This window comes from Cavia porcellus, unplaced genomic scaffold, assembly GCF_034190915.1.
Source record: "Cavia porcellus strain 051 isolate PalLab524CR breed Dunkin Hartley unplaced genomic scaffold, mCavPor4.1 scaffold_1, whole genome shotgun sequence".
NCBI lineage: Eukaryota > Metazoa > Chordata > Mammalia > Rodentia > Caviidae > Cavia > Cavia porcellus.
The window spans coordinates 211647421-211667251 of NW_026947484.1; the positions used below are offsets into that span (position 1 = coordinate 211647421).

Consider the following 19831-nt stretch of genomic DNA (forward strand, 5'->3'; position numbering starts at 1 on the left):
TTTTAAATTTTGCACAATAGTGGGATTGCACCTGTAATCTCAGCACACAGGAAGCTGAGGCAGGAAAATTACTGCACGTTCAAGACCAGTTTGGGCTTTATAGTGAGATCAAAGCCAGCCTGAACTCAAAGTGAAACCCTGCCTCAAAAAGACAAAAAACAGGGTGTCAGGAAAACCAAGTGGTCTAAGGTGCCAGACTCAAAAAGACGAAAGACCAAAACCAAAACCAAACTTTGGATGAATGGGAAAAACCTGCATCACTCTGGTGCAAGTTCTGCTTAACAGTTTAGGATTCCACTGGCATCATTCTGCGTAGCAGCAGACTGGTTCATCACTGGAGCATTATGAGCACTCTGGTGTATATACAGTGTACACAGCATCTCTGGAGTGCGTGCCCGGGATTTTAAGTGCTTGATTGTAGGCATGGCCCCAAATCTACCAAGCATATGTTTACAGTCAGTTTACAACCCTACCAAACACGGATACTTGTAATGGTTATCAGTGGTTATCAGAGGGGTGTTAGCAAAGGATTGAGGTGGCCTAGGACTTTTTTTTTGAGATAGGGTCTCACTACGCAGTTCAGGCTGGGCTCGAGCTCACAGGGATCCTTCTGCCTCAGCCTCCCAATAGGCATGCGGCATGGTTTTTATTTTTCTGTCTGGTGACCAAACACATTTTCATGTTTATAGGCTACTTACTTTTTTCTTCCAGGTGAAGTGTCTGAAACTTTCCAAAATGGCCTTAATGTAATTCATGTACCATGATTATCCTACCATGTAAATTCAGTGAGTTGGTATATTCACAGATTAGCACAACCAATACTGATTTTATAGCTTTCACCACATAAGGACTACCTGAGCTACCACTCCATCTCTGAACCCTTTTTCTAGCTCTACTATAAAATATCACACAAATGGAATCAAGTTATGTGTACCCTTGTGACTGATTTCTCACTTTAGCACGTCTTCAAGTTTTACCTTTTGAGACAGCTAAAATGCCCAAGCTGAGGTCACACTTGCAGCCCTACCCAGGCCATCAGACTGCACGCTTGCAGTCCCCAGCTTTGCCAGGCACCACCATTTCACTCTCCTCAGGGCAGAATCATATACGCTGCATGAATATGCACACACCCTCCCACTGGGGGACTTCTGGCTTGTCTCCACCTTTGGATACTGTGAATGACCTGCTTAAACACTGGTGTGTGGACATAACCTTCTCTTATATGTACACAAGGGGAGGAACTGCTGCACAGCACAGTGACTGGGAACAGTCAGACTGTCTCCCAAAGCTGTACTTTTCATTAAGACAAGGTGTCTCTATGTAGCCCAGGCTGGCCTCAAATTCTAGATCGCCCTGCTTCAGCCTCCTGAGTGCCAGGATTACAGGTGTGTGCCACCTCCCCACCACCAGCCTGTACCATCTTATACTCTATTAGCAGTGTATCAAACTTAAAATTTCTCCGCATCCTTGCCAATACTTAACATCTGACATTTTAACTATCCTAATTGACTGTTGTATTATCAGTATTACATTGATACATTATATGTCTTATGTATCATGCATTTCCTTGACTTGCATCTTTTAAAATGCTTATTGGCCATTTATACATCTTCCCTGGAAAAATGTTTTTCCCTCGTTTTAATTGGTTTTCCTTTTGTTAAACTGTAGGCTTTTAAATGACTCTTTTTCTTAGTGATTTTATAGTTCTTTATTCTACGTATTTATCTTTCAATATTTTGTGGTGCTAATGTTTTCCCACAATGGATATTGTCTTTTTACTCTTTGGTGACTTTTAATGAAAGAAGTTCTTGATTTCAATATAGCTGTGTTAAACTTTTATAGACAACTTTTTAGGAAGCGCTGGGGATTCAACCTGTGACAATTAACTGACTGTGTCAACTTGAGTAAGAAACTCCCAGCTAAACCGATCCAGCGTAGTTCTAGGTGTGGTAGACCCACTCTAGGGAAGCTGTCACCAGAATGGTGTCTGAAAAGGAAGGGAGGAGGAGCCCCAGTCTTCACCTGCCCCTTGGAAGTCTTCAGCCTGCAGGACGGACTCTTTGCCTCCTGATACGGACCTGTGCAGGACACCACTGTGAGCGCCAGGCCTGGATCAGATCCTTCCCATCTCCAGCCGGCAAGCAGCCCCGCACTCTTCCACACCTGACTGAGCGGCCACTGTGCACCGGTCCTCTAAATCCTTATACATCTGTGTATCTTGCATTAAATCTGTTTCTCTAGCAGGCACTGATTGACACACAAGTCATGCTAGGCAAGCGCTCTACCACTGAACTTTAACCCCATCCCTTACCTTTTTTGGGGGGTTGGGATAGAACTCATGACCTGATGCTTGCCAGGCAGGCACCTTTGCCCCTGAGCTAAATCCCCAGCCCGCCTTCTCACCTTTTTAGACAGGGCCTCATTACATTGCCCAGTTGGTCTCAAACTTACGAAATTGTTGCCTGAGCCTTCCAAGCAGACAGGGCCCAAGCCTATGCCACCACACCCAGCTCAAGGTGTGTGTGTCTCAAGGACTTCTTTCCAAAGCCAGAGACATAGAAATACTCTTTCTGAATTATCTCTAGAACGATGAACACTAGTTTGATAGTTTTGTCTCATATATTTGGTCTAAAATTCACTGGGTCTCATAAATTTTGGTCTAAAATTCACATGAGATGGAGTGGGGGGGGGGGTTCAATTTCACCAGTTTCAATATGGATAATCCACTATCCCATTGCAAAATACTATCTTTTCTTTCCATATCCTGCAGAGCCAGCCATCAAATCTCATCTCTTTCCTATAAAATAAGACAGGTAGACTAAATCAGTGTCCTCAAAGTCTTTATTAAAATCAAGATTTCTAAGTCTCACCACAGATTATGGGTAGACAGAGATAGTAGATGGTGTAGAGGATCATACTAGGACTGTGGGTTAATAAAATTCCTGGGCTAAAAAACACAGCCAACCTGGCTCCTGTCAACAAATGGACCCTATGGTTAACATTGGAAATCTCCATGGACCCCTCTAGCTAAAAAAATTCTTTATTTTTACAAGGTACTTATATGATAAAAGTCATACTGCAAAGAAATATAGTACATCTCACATTCCACAAACTATATAAGCTTTATTTATAAAGTTCAGCATATTGCTTACTATTGCCCAAATCCATTTAAATTGTCATCAGTTACACTCAATTTTCAAACAGCTTTGAAAATGTACTCAGATAAAGTATTACTAAATATTTCAGTTGATATCCCAGAGCCACTGGTAGTCAACACTATGAAAAAGAGTTAATATAAAACAGTACAAATGCGTAACAGTTAGCTTATCAATACTGCCTTCAATGCACTGGAAGTTTTCTCACGTAGTAACCTTTATTCGTGAAATGATTTCATTCACAAAACTGTTATTCTGTGCCATCACTTCAGCTTTCAGCTGCTTTAATTTTTTTGTGATGCTTTCTTCTGACATTTCAGTGAAGGGAACTTGCTTCACCTTGGTCAGAAACTCCTGGATGATTCTTTCACCTTGCTGAAAAACACAACACCCCAACAGTCACTAACATGGCTTCTAAAAAGCAATGAATTGTTTCATTAAATTTCAAATTAAACCTGCTACTCAGTAGAGAAAATTTGTTTAAACATGAAGTGTCTATAACACATAGCAAAGTTCTTAGCTGTTACGAATTTCTTCATAGCAAATCATTAAAGACACTTACAAATTCACTTCTGACTGCTAATGACATAGGAACTGAAATTTTACAGGTTCTCAAGTCTTTCTACTTTTATAATTGATATAAACAATCTCAGGGGAAAAAGAAAGAATATTGCAAGGCATAAACAAGCCAAGAGTCTTTGTGTCTCATACACACACACACACGATATGTTTCTGTTTTATTTTACTACCCAACTACTACTGTTCCAAAGAATATAGTTATTAGTTGCAATGTGAACATCAGGCAGATTCCTTCACTTGAATCCTCGTGTACAAAGTGGGGATATTAATATTACCAACCCCACAAAGATGTGAGAATTAAGAGACACTGTGTAATTTGTTTGGAATATTTTCCAGCAAAGAATGAGATGTATGTAAATGTTTATTGCTGCATGTGAAACACAACTAAAGAGCCTTAAGCTCAAAGGCAGACATTCAATCAAGAAATACTTCCTTTACTAAAAAGCAAATGTACTTCCCTCCAAATAAATATTTAAATTCAGGCTAATATCATAAATAGTTGTGTTTGGTTCCTTCAGCTTCAAAACTTTTCAAGATATAGTCTAATTACCAAAAGAACATAACCTCTGTTCTGACTGCAAATCAGGGATTACACAAAAGAGCATTCTGATCCCAGATCACCAAGAGCTGTGAGTTTGATATGCTACAGTGCTGATCCAAAATCATCTCATGTAAGACGGCAACAGTCCACAGCTAGCAAGTTATGATGTGTTTTTCCTGCTTGTACAGGTAGAAAAATAACCTGTATCTTTTAACTACAAAATCCACACATCATCTGTACTTCAAGTAAGAAAAAAAAAAAAATGACTGAGTAAAAGTTAAAACTGTAACAAGTAAAAAGGTGTCACAACATACCACAGTAAATGCTGCCAAGGCCAAGCAGTGCATGAAGATGCTCTTTAATTACTGAAGAGCAAACCTTTAATTTTTTTAAAAAAAAAAACAAGTACCCAAGTGTTACACCTTTCTGTGTGAAATCTAAATTTGACCTATTATTCAGAGAAGGCCCAATGTAAGAATCATTTCTCCAATGAGAATAAACATCCTGCCCACAACTTCTTTAAAAAACAGTCACATATCTTATTAGATCCCAAGACATATACATTATTACCTCAACTACATTCTAAACAAGTGGAAAACAGAATTATAATTATGCCTTTTCACTTCTTCGTTACCATTCTACCTAAGTGTACATGCAATTTAACTGGACACCTATAGCTCCTCTGAAGATCAGATGCTATTTATTGATTTTCCGTTTCTCCCCCCCCCCCCCCCGAGACAGGGTCTCACTATGGAATTCAGGCTGGCCTTGAACTCCTGATCCTTTTCCCTCACCTTGCCAAGTGCTGGGATTATAGGCGTGTGTCACCATGCCTGGCTGAATGATTAGTTCTAAACCTAAATTAATATTCCTTTACTGCTACTTTTAAAATCTGGTACATGAAATGCTTTTTTTGTGATGGAGACCGAACCCAGAGCCTTGTGAATGCTTAGCATCTACTGAATTAGACCCCTAACCCCAAAATGCTACCTTCTTACACAAATAGATGTAGTATAGAAATCAGAACAGAGTGGGCTGGGGATTTAGCTCAGCGGCATAAGCACCTGCCTTGCAAGCAGGCGGTCGTGACTTCAATCCCTGGTACCGATAAAAATGAAAAAGACAAAAAAAAAAAAGAAAAAAAGAAAAAAGAAATCAGAACAGAGCCAGGTATGGTGGTGCATGCCTATAGTCCGAGCACTTGGGAGGCAGGAGGATTGCTATGAGTTCAATGCCAGCCTAGACTACAAAAATAGCTTAGGGCCAGCCTGAACTACACAGTGACACCTAGTCTCAAATTAACCAAAAGACCCAAACCAAACCAAAACATAAACACTAGAACAGTGGTGCCAAACCTATAGTGTATATGTTATTGTGTTTTTCTTTCAAGATAAAAGATGTTAATGTGGAGTTTTTTCTAAACTAAAACCTCAGTATTCAGGTTTAATTGCAGTGTTGGCTCTCTGTGATAGTGAAGTGGATTTTGGGCTGCAGTTTGGCATTGCGTCTCTAAATGACCAAAGTCACTGCACTAGAATCATGCAAGGGGGAAAAAGCCCTCTCACGGTGGTGACTGGTTTGTGTAACATCCTGGCGGGCATTTTAAATAATCACCAACACAAATGGCCGAACCTCTCTCTCCAGGTAGCACTTCTTGGCGGCTGGTTCCCTGTCGTTGCATCCCTGTGAGGCGCCGATGCTCTGGAACTCTTCAAGTTCCAGGGCTTTCTGTTTGGCACACTCTACCACATGTCGAGGGAAATTAGCGAGCTCCGCCACGTGAATCCCGAAACTCTGATCGCAGACACCTACGAGAAATTTGGGAAATGTGCACAGGGACAAGGTAGAAAGAAACAGCAATTTATGTAGATGGATTTATACTTTCTTGTAATTAGGAAACTTAATTTTAGATTATTTCAAATACATCTGTTAAATGTTTCGGAGGAACTTAGATAAAAGAATTTTAATTAAGCATCTAATGAAAAGTGATTGTGATTTGGCACACAATGCTGTACTTTATTCTTGAAAAAAAAAAACAGTATAAAAATTAAAAATAGCATAAGAAAAGGTTGACAGATAATCCTCCAAAGTCTACTATCTTAAATAAAGCACCATCTCTGCAGTTTTCTTATAGACTAAAGTACTAAGGAAAACATACAAATTAAAAGCAGCACTGAAGTCCAGATACACTGACTTGTTACTAGTGAGTGGAGTGGCCTCTGGATCTATCCTTGTAATTTTCTACAGAAGGTCACTCAGGAAAATCAGCTGATGCATTCACAAAAGAACTGGTAAGCTGTCTTTTGGAAAATTATTTATCATTCTTATGTAATCTTATTCTGACTGTGAGGTATGGCAAACAAATGAAAAGCAAAAAATTTTTTTGTCTTTTTGAGACAGGGTCTCGCTATACACTTCAGGCTGGCCTTGAGCTCACTTTGTAGCCCAGGCTGGTCTCCAACTCACAAGGATCCTCCTGCCTCAGCCTCCCGAGTGTTGGGATTATAGGCGTAAGCCACCACGCCCGGCTTACAAAAAGAAAATTTTTGACACAAATAACTAAGACTAAATTGACAGACTAGGTAGTTTATCTTCATGCTCATTTGCCAGGAGAAAAAACTGAGTTAAGACAATCTTTCCAAGTATTTAATAAAAATGACTGCAAAGTTAATGAACTGTATCAATTATAAAATAATAACAATAATTATTATTTTGTGGTGATGGGGAACTCAGGGCCCACACACAGAAGGCAAGGGTTCTACCACTGAGCTATATTAGCTTTGTAAAAAATATTCTGGCCTGATTATTTATCCCACACAGTCTGGAGCTGGACACCACACATTAAGAGAAGTAAACAATAATAAAGTAGAAGCATGCATCTTGTATATATCCACAGTAGAGGATAAACATATTTCTTTTCTTTTTTTGGTACAGGGAATCAAACTCCTGACCTTGTGCTTACCAGGTAAGCACTTAAGCCATTGAGCTAAATCCCCAGCCCCAATAAATGTATTTCTACCCTCTCCATACTTCATCTGGCCTGTTAAAGATACTCTGAACCCACTTCTATCACACACACACACAAACATGATTTAAATCCATACAAGAACCTGTATCCTGCAACCACAGCAATAATAATGTCAAATACTGTAACTAAAAGGACTGCCACCAGAGCATAAACAACAAAGAACCAAGAACTACGCCTTGGGTTCCCCATCACCACAAAATAATAATTATCGTTATTATTTTATAATTGATACAGATTATTACTTTGCAGTCATCATTTTTATTAAAGACTTGGAAATACTGTCTTAATTCAGTTTTTCTCCTAAGAAATGAGAATGAAGATAAACTACCTAGTCTATCAATTTAGTCTAGTTATTTGTGTCAACTGACCTGTTCCTATAACATAAGCTTAAAAACATAGTCAAATAATTACAGTAAGTATTTTATTAAGTAATAACATCTAGGGCTTTGGAATTTCAAAGCACGTTAACTATTATTACCAAGTAGCTAATCTGACAAGAAACACACTGCCATAAAGATAGGTGAGAACCTTGCGTAATTGTTTCTGTGACAGCTTCAGAACTGGCCCTAGTACAAGACACGGAAATATCATGTACAGTGTTTCCTGCCGTCAGACTGGAAAGTCAAAGGTAAATCTGTTCTATGCAGTGATCTAAGGGAATTAACGGTGAGTTCATATGCACTAAGGTTCCCACTGCCACATTTTGAAATTATCGCACACCCATGGTACAGACTCACCTTTCTTCACCTGATAAAGCATAGTTAAGGTCTCAGCAGTGGTCAGGGCTGTGACATGCAGATTATTAACAGTTGGTATCTGATTGGCTAATGCAGTAAGTTCATGAAAATGAGTTGCAAACATGCAAAAAGCACCAATCCTTGTTGCAATGTAATCTGATATAGCCCACGCTAACCCAAAGCCATCATAGGTAGAAGTTCCTCTTCCCAATTCATCTATGATTATTAAAGAATCTTTGGTTGCAGACCTGAAAACACAAAATTACATGACATATGTTGGGAAAGACATGCAACAAATAACAGACTAATTATCTTTATTTATAAGAAATTCAACAGAGTCAGCAAAACTCTTATAGAAAAATGGACATTAAGGCTGGGGATTTAGCTCAGCAGCATAAGTGCCTGCCTGGCAAGTGGCGAGGTCCGAGTTTGATCCCCAGTACCGGGGGAAAAAAAGAAAAAGAAAAATAGACACAGACATGAAGAGATGGACTGGGAAATAAATGGTGAGTAAATATTTTTTTAAATTAACAAAAAAACTAAAAGTAAAAATGAAGCAACGATCAATCATGCTACACCTATTAAATCAGCCAAATAAAGTAATCACACATAAGGATCACATGGCTTCTCTCATATGAGAAACCCACAGTATAAACAGTTTAAAGAGTAAAATAAAGAAGATAATAGAAAACAAGGAGATCTTTTGCAGATGGCGTGGGGGTTGGAGGAAGAGGAGGGGGAGGAAAAATAAGATGTATTATGTCCATGTACCAACTCCCCATGATGAATGTAATCACATATTACAAAAATGTACTAATCGAATTGTTTAAATAAATAAATAAATAAGAAGGATCAATCTGTACTGAGTGTGAACAGTGAAAGCAAAAGCATGAAGTGAGAAACATTTATAAGGTGGGCTATCCTCAGAAACCTTACAAAATAACAAGTTACAGAATTTGAGCTGGGAATCTAACTCAGTGTCAGCATGCTTACCCAGCAGCCAGTAGGCCCTGGGTTAAAGCCCCAGGACCCCACCAAGACTTGTACAGCTATCACCAAAACCCACCCCACTCTCCACTTTGATGTGGTACTGGGAATTGAACCCAGGGTCTCACACAGGCTAGGCAACTGCTCTAGTACTGAACTACATCTCTGGACCACACTCTTAAAAATTTAAGATGGAGTCTTGTTAAGTTGCTCAGGCTGGCCCTGAAGTTGCAATCCTCTTGCTTTAGCCTCTCAAGTAGCTGGGGTAACAGGTATGCTCAAATGCACCCAGCACCTCCCCTTTTTGAGACAGGGGTTCTCTGTGTTGCTCAGGCTCATCTTGAGCTCCTGGGCTTAAGTGATTCTCCTGCCTTACCCTCTAAAGTAGCTAGGAGTACAGGTATCTGCTGCTGTGCCCAGTTCCAGTGACCCTTTAAAGTATATAAAACTTACAGGGAAACAATTATTAAACCAAGCCAATCAGTCTTAAGATGTTTCATGGATGAACTTTCAAATGTACTTCGAGAGATGGGACACTTCCATTTTCAGGACTGGAACATGCACTCACCTGAGGATGGATGCAGTTTCCAGCATTTCAGCCATGAATGTGGACACTCCTTTCAGCTGACTGTCACCAGCCCCTACCCGAGCCAAGATGCAGTCCACAATGGACACTTCTGCTGACTCGCATGGCACAAAACAGCCTATTTGGGCCATAAGTACTATCACCCCAGTCTGGCGAATATATGTTGATTTACCTCCCATATTGGGGCCTATAAAGCAAACATATCAAAAGGTCAGGTCATTTTCTTTCTAATAAATGGACTGCAAGTGCTAAACTGTACAAGGATGAATGATTATCGAAATCACACTGATACACCTAACTAGAAGCAGAACCTAAGGCCACTGAAAGACATGAACAAAGTCACTGCCCATATCTGCAACCCCTCAAGCAGACAAACTTGTACTGGGCCTTTCAACAGGCTAAGTCAGAAAACAGTGTTTACCTGTAATTTGACTATGCCCTCCAGAGTACCTGAATGACTTTTAGAAAAGTAGTACAGGCCTAATTGATTCCCTAATTCAACGTTCTTAATCATTAGTAATCCTAATTATGATGAATGGATCAATACAGTCAAATTCTTCAAATTACTTAAAAGTCTACAATGAAGTCTTAAGACATGACACTCATCTTGGCAAGTATGCAATTTATTTGTTGAGTCAAATGAAATAAAACAATGAAACAGCAATTTGAAGAAACAGAATATAATCACAACTATTTCCCAAATATATAATACTTCTAATTCACTTTTTTTCCTAGAACATCATTAAGAACCCTCAAAACACCTCAGCTATGATATGCTACATCTATATGCAAAGCTACTTTACAGAGCTTCACATGAATATAATGCCATATCTGAAAAGAACTGCTATCCTAAGCTGAAGTTCTTCTAGAAGCCAGATTTTGCCTGTCCTTCAGTGACCTCAATATTGAAAAGACTGGCTCCCAAGTAATCTACGAGAGTGAAGTGAGGTAAATCTTTACTGGCCTCGGGAAAGAAGTTCCACATGAATACAATATTCTCATAAGCTTCATAATCCCTCTTCCAAATCTTGCTCTATTTCAAATCTGAATATATTATAAAATAGAATGAATGACACATTCTTTTTCTAATCTCATGGACTGAGATTTTTTTCATCCACTTAAAATACATTTCTAATCTAACAAAAGAAGGGTATGTTATTCCTGCAAAAGATCATAATTAGTATTTGTTTGTTTTACCAGTAATGATGTGAAACATCTGTTTGTCTTTTTCAAAATGCACATCATTAGGAATAAATGCAACTTCATCTTGAACTTCGACACAAGCATGTCTGGATGCTTTCAGTATGATTCTTCCTTGTCCTTTCTCCAAAATAACTGGTCGTACGTATGGAACAGGTGCGCCATTTGACACATGAGCAAAGCTGACAACAGCATCTAGCTGAGCTAACACATCATTCAGTGACTGCATTGGCTCTACATAGCCTATATGAAAATAAAAACAGAAAATGTGAATATCAAATAATAACACACAAGCTTTAAGAATAAACTTAGCTTCTTCACTGGGAAATTGCTATAATGAAACTCACGGAAAAAAAAAAAAACCTCCAAAATTCAATGTGGGGTTAAAATGTTTTACTGTATCCTTTCCCAATGTAAACACTTTTCAAAGACAGACTGATGTCTTCTCTTACAAAATCAAGTAAGACAGCACACCCTGCATTTCTGAAGCACTTCTCAATGTTAAGAATCTGAAAACTGGATGCACCTCATTATCATCACAAGAAATATGCAAGCTGTAATGAGACTGCCAAAGCCTGTGCATGACAAACTGTAAGATTGTTAGCTGAGCTTCAGTTTTTTTTAATCAGTACCACATGCTGAGAATTTCACCATAAATTTAGATCTCTAATTGCCACTTAAATCATTTTATTCTGGTAGAGCATTAGAACTAAAAGCTATCACATACATTCCAAAGCCCCTGGACACAAGCTACACAAACCATGTGAAGAGAGTAATAATTACCAAAGTTATTAGAAGAGATTCTAAATGTTAACAGGTTTTAGGGGCTCGTGTAACAGATCATGGACATCAATCATATCAAATAATTCACTGGACATTCAAGGGAAAAGTGTTTTATTTTAGGAAAGCACTATGACAGGTTTAATCAGATGGCAGAAATGTGACTCATTTTTGACTCCTTTGTTCTTTATAAAAGTGATAAAAATGTTTTGACAATAAAAATTAACTATGAATGGCCAAATTCACGGTTCTCTTCTTATTTCACTATACTTTAAAAATTTCTTTTTTTTTAACTAACAAGTGTTTTTTTTTTTGTCTTTTTGAGACAGGGTCTCACTATGCAGTACAGGCTGGCCTTGAGCTCACTTTGTAGCCCAGGCTGGTCTCAAACTTGCCAACGATCCTCCTGCCTCAGCCTCCTGAGTGCTGGGATTACTGGCGTGAGTAAACACTACACCTGGCAACAAGTGTTTTTTTTTTTTTTTTGTCTTTTTCCTTTTTATCGGTACCGAGGATCGAACTCACGACTGCCTGCTTGCAAGGCAGGCACTTATTGCCGCTGAGCTAAATCCCCAGCCCCAACAAGTGTTTTTTTTAAAAAGGAAAAGAGTACCCTTGCAGCAACAGGAACTTCTAGAAATTAATGAAACATTGAGTGCTTATCATAATTATTTATTTTGTAGTGCTGGGGATCAAAATTAGGACTCTGTATATGCTATACAATTCTCTGCCACTGAACCACATCCCCAATGCTTTTAACGACTGTACTTGAAAATTCCTAACAATTCCAACTAAACAAGGCCAGTTTATAACTCTTCTCAAAAAGCATCTTAATTAAAAGAGCTTATATAGTTCTTAGCATTTTACATTGTGGTACATTAGCAGCAATAACAGGAGGTATGTAATGTCATCTGTCCCATGACTAGGGACACTAACCTTGATCACTGGGTCATTTCTAAAAGGAAAAATAGAGGTTATGGTCAGTATACATATAGGTAGTAGCCTTAGTTTTTAGCTTACCACATTGGCCCCTACCCTGTGCTAAACAAACATGTATCCCATTCTAAAAGCAATACCATGGCAGTCACGCGGCCCTTTTAATTAAAAGAAAATAACTTCAAAGGGTGGACCCAAAATAGACTCCAAGAATCTATAAGACAACACCCAGAACTCAAAACTGCTAGCTTGCCTTGTGAGTAATTTATATCTGCTTTTTAGTTATTTTCTTTTACAACCTACTGCAAGAACCATAGATAATGAAACAATAATCACACACATACTTTAAAAGAAAACAGTCCTAAACACCCTCATGCTTTTTATATTAGTAAAAAAAATATGTCATACTCAGCACATGTAATGTACAGGTTCTAGTGAGTTTACCTGAAGATATATTGACGATTTCCTTAACAATGGCATCCTGGGCTTCCTCATACTCGCCTTTATTTTTAGTATACTCTTCATTCAAAGAGGACAACTTACTGCAAATCAAGAGATTATGGTGCTATTTAAATATATCAAAACATCTACTAAAAGTAGTATGTATTACATAATATCTCAAGTATTTTTGTCCAGTTAAGCATCAAAATGATAATTAAAAATGGAAATACAAGTAGGAAATGGGAACAAGGTCACGTGACTGGAATTCAGTTCATTAATATCCTTTTATGCTGTTATACAATTACTGCTGTGACGATTATTCCCTTGATTAAAATTTGAATCTGTGACCTTTTATAAAATATTTAAATGAGTTCTTATTTATGATGGAAGTTGACTTCTTTTTAAAAAACAGATAATTAGTTTTTCTCATTACCACACCATAACTGTCTTTTGACAGTGAAAACTCAAAAAGGGAAATGTTTTGAAAATTCAAACAGAAAATGAAAATTATAGCTTAAAATAAAAATAACGAAGATGAGAATAAAATGAAGAAAAATTCACTAACATGAAAGGGAATGAAATCAAGAAGAACAAAAGGAAGAAACACAAAAAAAAGAAGGAAGAAGAGGGGGAGGGAGGAGGAAGAGGAGGAAACAGAGAGGTAAAGGATGAGAGGGGAGAGTAAGCATCCGAAGTAAGAGGGAACCAGTTACCCAAAACAATGCCTGTGAACTGGGTCCATGGCACAGCAGATACGGACGACTCAAGAAAAATGCAAGAAAGAACACAGAAAAGACAGCTATGAAACAGGCAAAGGGCAAGAAGAAAAGGAAGAAAAACAAAAGGCAAATATATTGTAAAGTGGGACTAATATGTGAGGGATGAGCTGCAAGACAGAAAACCAAGGTGGGTGGAGACCAGATTATACAGGCACTGGAGGCTTCTGAGGAAAATATCAGCAGGGTGGGAGGGATTATATGCTCACAGAGTCAAATGTACAACATACAATTTGTTCCCAAAGTCAAGCAATAAAAGTAGTTCCTACAACTTTCGGACCATGTGGATGGCCCAGTCCAATCTCATTTCCATCTGTTAGACTGACTCAGGGGTGATTTAAAGATGATTATGATACCAAAATTTCATTTCATGTAAGCTAACATATTCTTGAAAAAGGGCAAATGAGCCCTGGGATTCCTTCCAGCTCACCATTCTAACACAGAGTTACCCTGCTCTCAGGGCCTGATTCTGTCCTACAACTTAACTAGGAAGGATACAGTATGCTGAAAAAACAGTAAAATTATATTTAGCAACACAGTATCACTGATACTAGCTATTTAACCCGTGGGAATTGAAATCTCAATTTCAAAAGGGATAAATTAACTACACTGTTTTCATTATTAGCATGCCTAAGGACTCAACAATGTCTGCACTTGACAGTTGATGTACTCGTTAAGTAAATCAATGAACTGGGCCTGTTGCTATAAATGCCCCTGCAGTAAGAAGGCATGAGAGTAGGCCAGACCATAGGTTCTGAACAGCAAAGAAGGAGAAAAGACAAATGCCATCCCTCTGTAAATCACAGAAAGATTTTTAAAAATAATTTTTCTTTAACCTATAAATAACTTGCACCAGGAACTTTCCAAGATCAGCAAGGGAAAAGGCAGAAAAAAACTTGTTAACCCTTTTTACATGACAAAAAAGCTGTAGCTGGCCTCTTTTTAAAGCCGTAGTTATCTCCCTAAACTGACTTACATAGCAGAAAAAAATTTTTAAATTTGATAAACAGTAGCAAATTCTACTTAGAAAAAAATAAAACAGATCAAAATAGCTAACTAAAAAAAAGAAGACGATGCTAAAGCAGAGACAAAGAACTAGCTCTAATGAATATGGAAATATAATATAAAATAAGAAATCCATCTATTTTGTATTTATAAAAGATAGTGAGATAGCTAAGGGAATAAAAAAAAAAAAAAAAAAAAAAAGAACAGTCTCAAAAAGACCCAAAATTCCCACTTCAGTCACTGAGGAAGAGATGGGTTATGTAACAAACGGGGGTAAGACATCTCAATAGTCTTGGGGAAAAATTAAAGCGTGACTCTTGCCCAATGCCTTATATTAATGAATAATATCCAAGACAAAACTCTCTTTCTCATAGAACATTTACATTTCACAGAGAAGTCATGGGAGTACTATAGGCTTAAAAATACAATACGGATGTGCAAACCTGTTGGTGAATTTAACACCATTTTTCTGGATATCCACAGTACTGAAGTTTTTATTGTTACGAAGGACTTTTTCTTCCTTACAGGTTACCCGAAAGTAATATCCAAACTGTGCACTGGAGTCCAATTTAATCTGCTTGCCAGGATCCAATCCTTCATGATCAGAAGAAAATAAGGATGTTATAAATATCTATAGTCATTTTCAATGTAAGTGTTTAAAATCTCTAAATCTTGTAAGCATAAGCTTCAGATAGAGGCTGTGCACCCCACACAGGGCAGCAGTCCCATATGCAGTGGGCACCTGAAGATATAAAGTACAGGTGCCCACACTGGGTGGTCTCACAGGAGGACCCCTTCCTTAACAAAAGTCTTACTTTAAAATTAATTAGGGTAAAAAGTGACCAAATGCAATTTCCAAACAGAAACTTGAGATTTTGACCATCAAAACTGCTACATATAAAAAAATTTCACAAAGCAAAATAATCTTGGCTAACCAACTATAACTTCTGCATCTAAGATGTTTCCATCTTCATAATTATACCCTTTATTCATAATTTGAGTTACCACGTTCTTTTTTTTTTGTTTGTCTTTTTCATTTTTATCGGTACCAGGGATCGAACTCACGACCGCACACTTGCAAAGAAGGCGCTTATGCCACTGAGCTAAATCCCCAGCCCCAGTTACCATGTTCTTTAGATCACAAAGTAGAAAATTATTTCTCAAATTTATTGCTGAAGACCAGTAACCGAATGATAGTAGTGGCAAACAATTCAAGATAGGCCTCAGCTTCCCCAGGGAGGAAGGCAGAGCACTGCCCCATCCAGTGGGGCAGTGATTGAAACACAATCACACATTAAACAGTGAGCAGAAGTTCACCGGGAAAGAGAGCAAGCAATTGGCCTCAAAGTCTCAAGCCAGAGGAGCACTCTTGAGGGTGTGAGAGCTTGCTACACGTACATGCAGTTCGGTGTCATGTGAGCAGTAGCACCTCGACACACTGAGAAACAACAGGATTGCATTTACAAAGAAATACTATACTTCATGTTACACGTGGAATTTTAACTCCATGACGACCACTTTATTTAAACGAAGATTATGTACTCAAAGTATTGAGATTATTACCTATTAATTTTATTCCTCCTCAAAAGGCTAAAGATTAGAGAAATTAAGTAACTTGTACGTACTTTACAAAGAAGTTTCAAATCAAAACCTGAACTCAAAGGGGCTGATCCCTGGTACTGATTAAAAAAAAAAAAAAAAAAAAAAAAAGACAAAAAAAAACCTAACTGAAGCTTCCCAATTCCCAGTCTAACGCTTCTTATACTATAGTCAGTGTCTTTTCTTTTGGTGCTGGGATTGAGCCCAGGGCCTCCAACATGCCAGGCAGCACTCTAACCACTGAACTCCACCCAGCCCGTGTTTCCTACTCATGGTGGATACAGCTCACAGTGCTTTCAAAAGAATTTTTAACAAAACAGATACATTCATTCAACACTAAAATGGAATTAAACAATACAAATGCTTACTCACTAAGACAGACCAAGAACAGGCAATAATTAACATAATAAAAGGAAAAATTTCAACCAAATTAATATACTCTGAATCTGTAGGTACTGGAGTTTACTAGTAAGTAATACAGTAACTTGGACTCCATTTACTTAAACTCTTGAAGTCCTGTATCCTTAAGTACAACATGAGGAATACAGCTTGACACAGTACGGATTGAACCCTGGGACTCTGCACTGTCCTTCATCCGAGCCCACTTTTAATATTTTAATTTTGAGATATCTAGCCAAGTCACTCAGGCTTGCTTTGAACTTGCAATTCTGTCTCGGCTTTAGAGTGCTGGGATTACAGGCATGAAACACCATGCTTGGCTTGAGAGTGTATTTTAAAGAAACCCAACGCAAGGTCTTAAAGATACCATGCAGTGGGCCTGTGGCACAATTTCCATTTAGCAGGTGGGGTCATCTTGGGGATGGAAAGTTAGTAAAATAATTCTGGCACCCCTGTGAACACTGCAGACAAAAGTATTATTCAACTGTCCAAAGATCCACTCCTACCCAGGTCTCGAGCTGCACTTATTAACGTGGACTGCATCTTCTTTTCCAAGTCATCCATTACTTCTCTTAGTTCACTCAGATTCGGATCAAAAGAAGGTTTTACAAGGAATTCATGGTTTTCTACCTGTAAGTAGAGTAAAGAACAGCTAATTATGTAAGTAATGGATAGCAATAACAATGGTGAAGCAAATATTTTCGTTTTCCTCCTCCCTCTACCCCCTTTTCTGAGAGGTAGTCCTGGGGATTGAATCTAGGACCTTTACTTTGAGCTACTTCTTCAGCTCTCTTTAAAAATCGAAATTCTGAGACGAAGTGTCACCAAAATCACCCAAGCTGAATTCCAACTTGCAATCTTCCTGCCTCAGCTTTCCAGAATGCACCACACCACACCCAGCATCTATAACTTAAATTTGGCTAATATTTTAAGCTCAATGATTTACTACTTACAAATCAGTTGTAACTATTAGAGTTTCTATTTATTAAGATATAAGTTTCTCTTTATCAGGTCCTAGAGTTCTAGATGTACAAAAGTTGTTCATATTAAGTAGATGGTGTTAATGATGCATATGCCTCCAATAGTATTCTTTATTCTTATTTTCCCTAAATACCACTAAACAATGTTTGATAGTCAAAACCCTAATAGAATGTGTGGCTTTAGTAAAAAACCAAAGATCCATCTTAGAAACATAAAAAAGTTACCCCTGAAGAACTATGGTGGGAGGAGTACTGGTGATTGAACCCTGGCCCTCTGAATGCTAGGCAAGCAAGCACTCTACCACCGAGTAACCTCCCCAGCCCTAGAAGGTTTTTTTTTCCCCTCTTAAAACAGTGAGTTCATCAACCTCCCATGATTTAAAAACACACACTTAGTCAGGCAAGGCAACATACCCCTGTAGTCCCAGTGAGGCAGGATGATCCAGTGCCAGCCTAGGCTACACAGAGACCCTCTCTCAAAAAACAGATGTTTTACTAAGTTCTCACTAGCATTAACCAACAAGAACCCTTAAGAAAAATAAGTCTCACTTAAATAGAAAAAACACACACAAATATGTAAAAACAAAATCCTGATTATATAGACCCTTTATAAAGCAACCCATTAGAAGATTTAAAAGAAATACAAAATAAAGAGTTAAAATATGAAGAGAAATCTAAATCAAATATTAATAGTTCTTCATGCTCAATAATTATTCAACAGGAAACTTTTTTGAAACAATGACTAAAATTTAAACAAAGTTATAAAAGATCATTAAAGAAGAATGAAATCTATTTTTACTAGGCATTAAAATTATTAAAAACAATTACATACAAAAGCTTATTATGAGTCAATTTTCTAAAACAAGATGACATTTTCAGTAAATGCAGTTAAAATACACTGCTCCTAATTATTATCCACTTAATCAAACCCCATATTCACATACCTAAACGACACAAATGATAAAGACTTAAAAGTCAAATCACAGAAAGCTAATAAAAAAAAGAAGCAAAATATATAAACCAACAAAATAAAAAGGAGACTGAACTATTTAAAATGGGCAGGCATAAGCCTCTTAAATACATATGAAAAAGTAAGTAGTAAAGTAACCCATAGGAAAATGCTCTAATAAAAAAAGACATAAATATTTAAGTATCTTGAAATATTATTCTATAGCCAATCCCGTATAGGTAATGATTCTACTTCAGCTATTTTTTTTTTAAAGAAAAAGAAACTGTCACTAAGTTTTAGTGAAGTTTCACTGAAGTTAGTATATTCATTCATGTTTTGATAAGAATCTAAGTTGATGTAACCTTTAAAAATGGAAAAAAGCAATATATTAGGAGTTGCAGATATGTTACATTATTTGACAGGGTTTCTACTACTAGAATTTCAGTCCAAGGAAATAATGTAATAAAGACAAAATGACAACAGGGCAGATCTATCTATTATGCAAAATTTGAAGATGATAAAACACAATATTTATACAATGGTTTATTACTAGAATAGAATGTGTTTAAATAAATAATACAGATTACTTAGAAACAAAGACCAAAGATAATTCCTGGTGAAAACCACAATGCTACAATGGTGGATTCAAACTACAGTGGGATTTAGATTCACAAACCACTCTCTCCATGATTCTGGTCACAAACAAGGTTTCCATAAGGGTGACACAGAACCTAACCACTGAATTTGATCAAACCTAACCCTCTAAATCTTTGCTAGCTGCCTTTCCAACAGCACCACATGCCTAGGGACTAGAAAGGCCCAGGCAGTGAGTGAGACTACATAAAAGGAAACACAACAGAAGAAATAAGCTTGGAGCTCAAAAAATGGGATGATGAATGAAACAAGAAACAAGATGAAAAGAATGATAGAAAGTAAAGTCTTAAGCAGTGTCATTAAAGAATTAATACATATAACACAGCAAAGAAAAGATTCTTTTGAAATCAAATTGCCTGTTCTGGATCAGAGTATAAAAACTTTATATAGAGAGAAAACATATCAAAGATGTAGGGATTAAAATAATTAGAAAAGAGAAAATAAATATAGAGGCTACTAAATATCTTTTTAAATGATTTTTATTTTTCTTTTGGTTTTG

The 19831-nt window shown here is 37.5% G+C and overlaps 1 protein-coding gene across 1 annotated transcript in view; it reads right to left on the reverse strand.

The window, feature by feature from the left end:
• Window positions 1-2823: 2823 nt before the first annotated feature.
• Msh2 (mutS homolog 2) overlaps window positions 2824-19831 on the reverse strand; it is an 82847-nt gene continuing 65839 nt past the window's right edge. Inside the window, exons 9-16 of the mRNA XM_003473075.5 lie at window positions 17256-17379; window positions 15195-15345; window positions 12974-13071; window positions 10811-11056; window positions 9596-9800; window positions 8041-8288; window positions 5908-6083; window positions 2824-3530 (exon numbers count right to left, since the gene is read on the reverse strand). Of these exons, the coding sequence (XP_003473123.1) occupies window positions 3360-3530; window positions 5908-6083; window positions 8041-8288; window positions 9596-9800; window positions 10811-11056; window positions 12974-13071; window positions 15195-15345; window positions 17256-17379 (1419 nt within the window). The 3' untranslated portion in view covers window positions 2824-3359. The remainder of the gene's footprint in view (window positions 3531-5907; window positions 6084-8040; window positions 8289-9595; window positions 9801-10810; window positions 11057-12973; window positions 13072-15194; window positions 15346-17255; window positions 17380-19831) is intronic.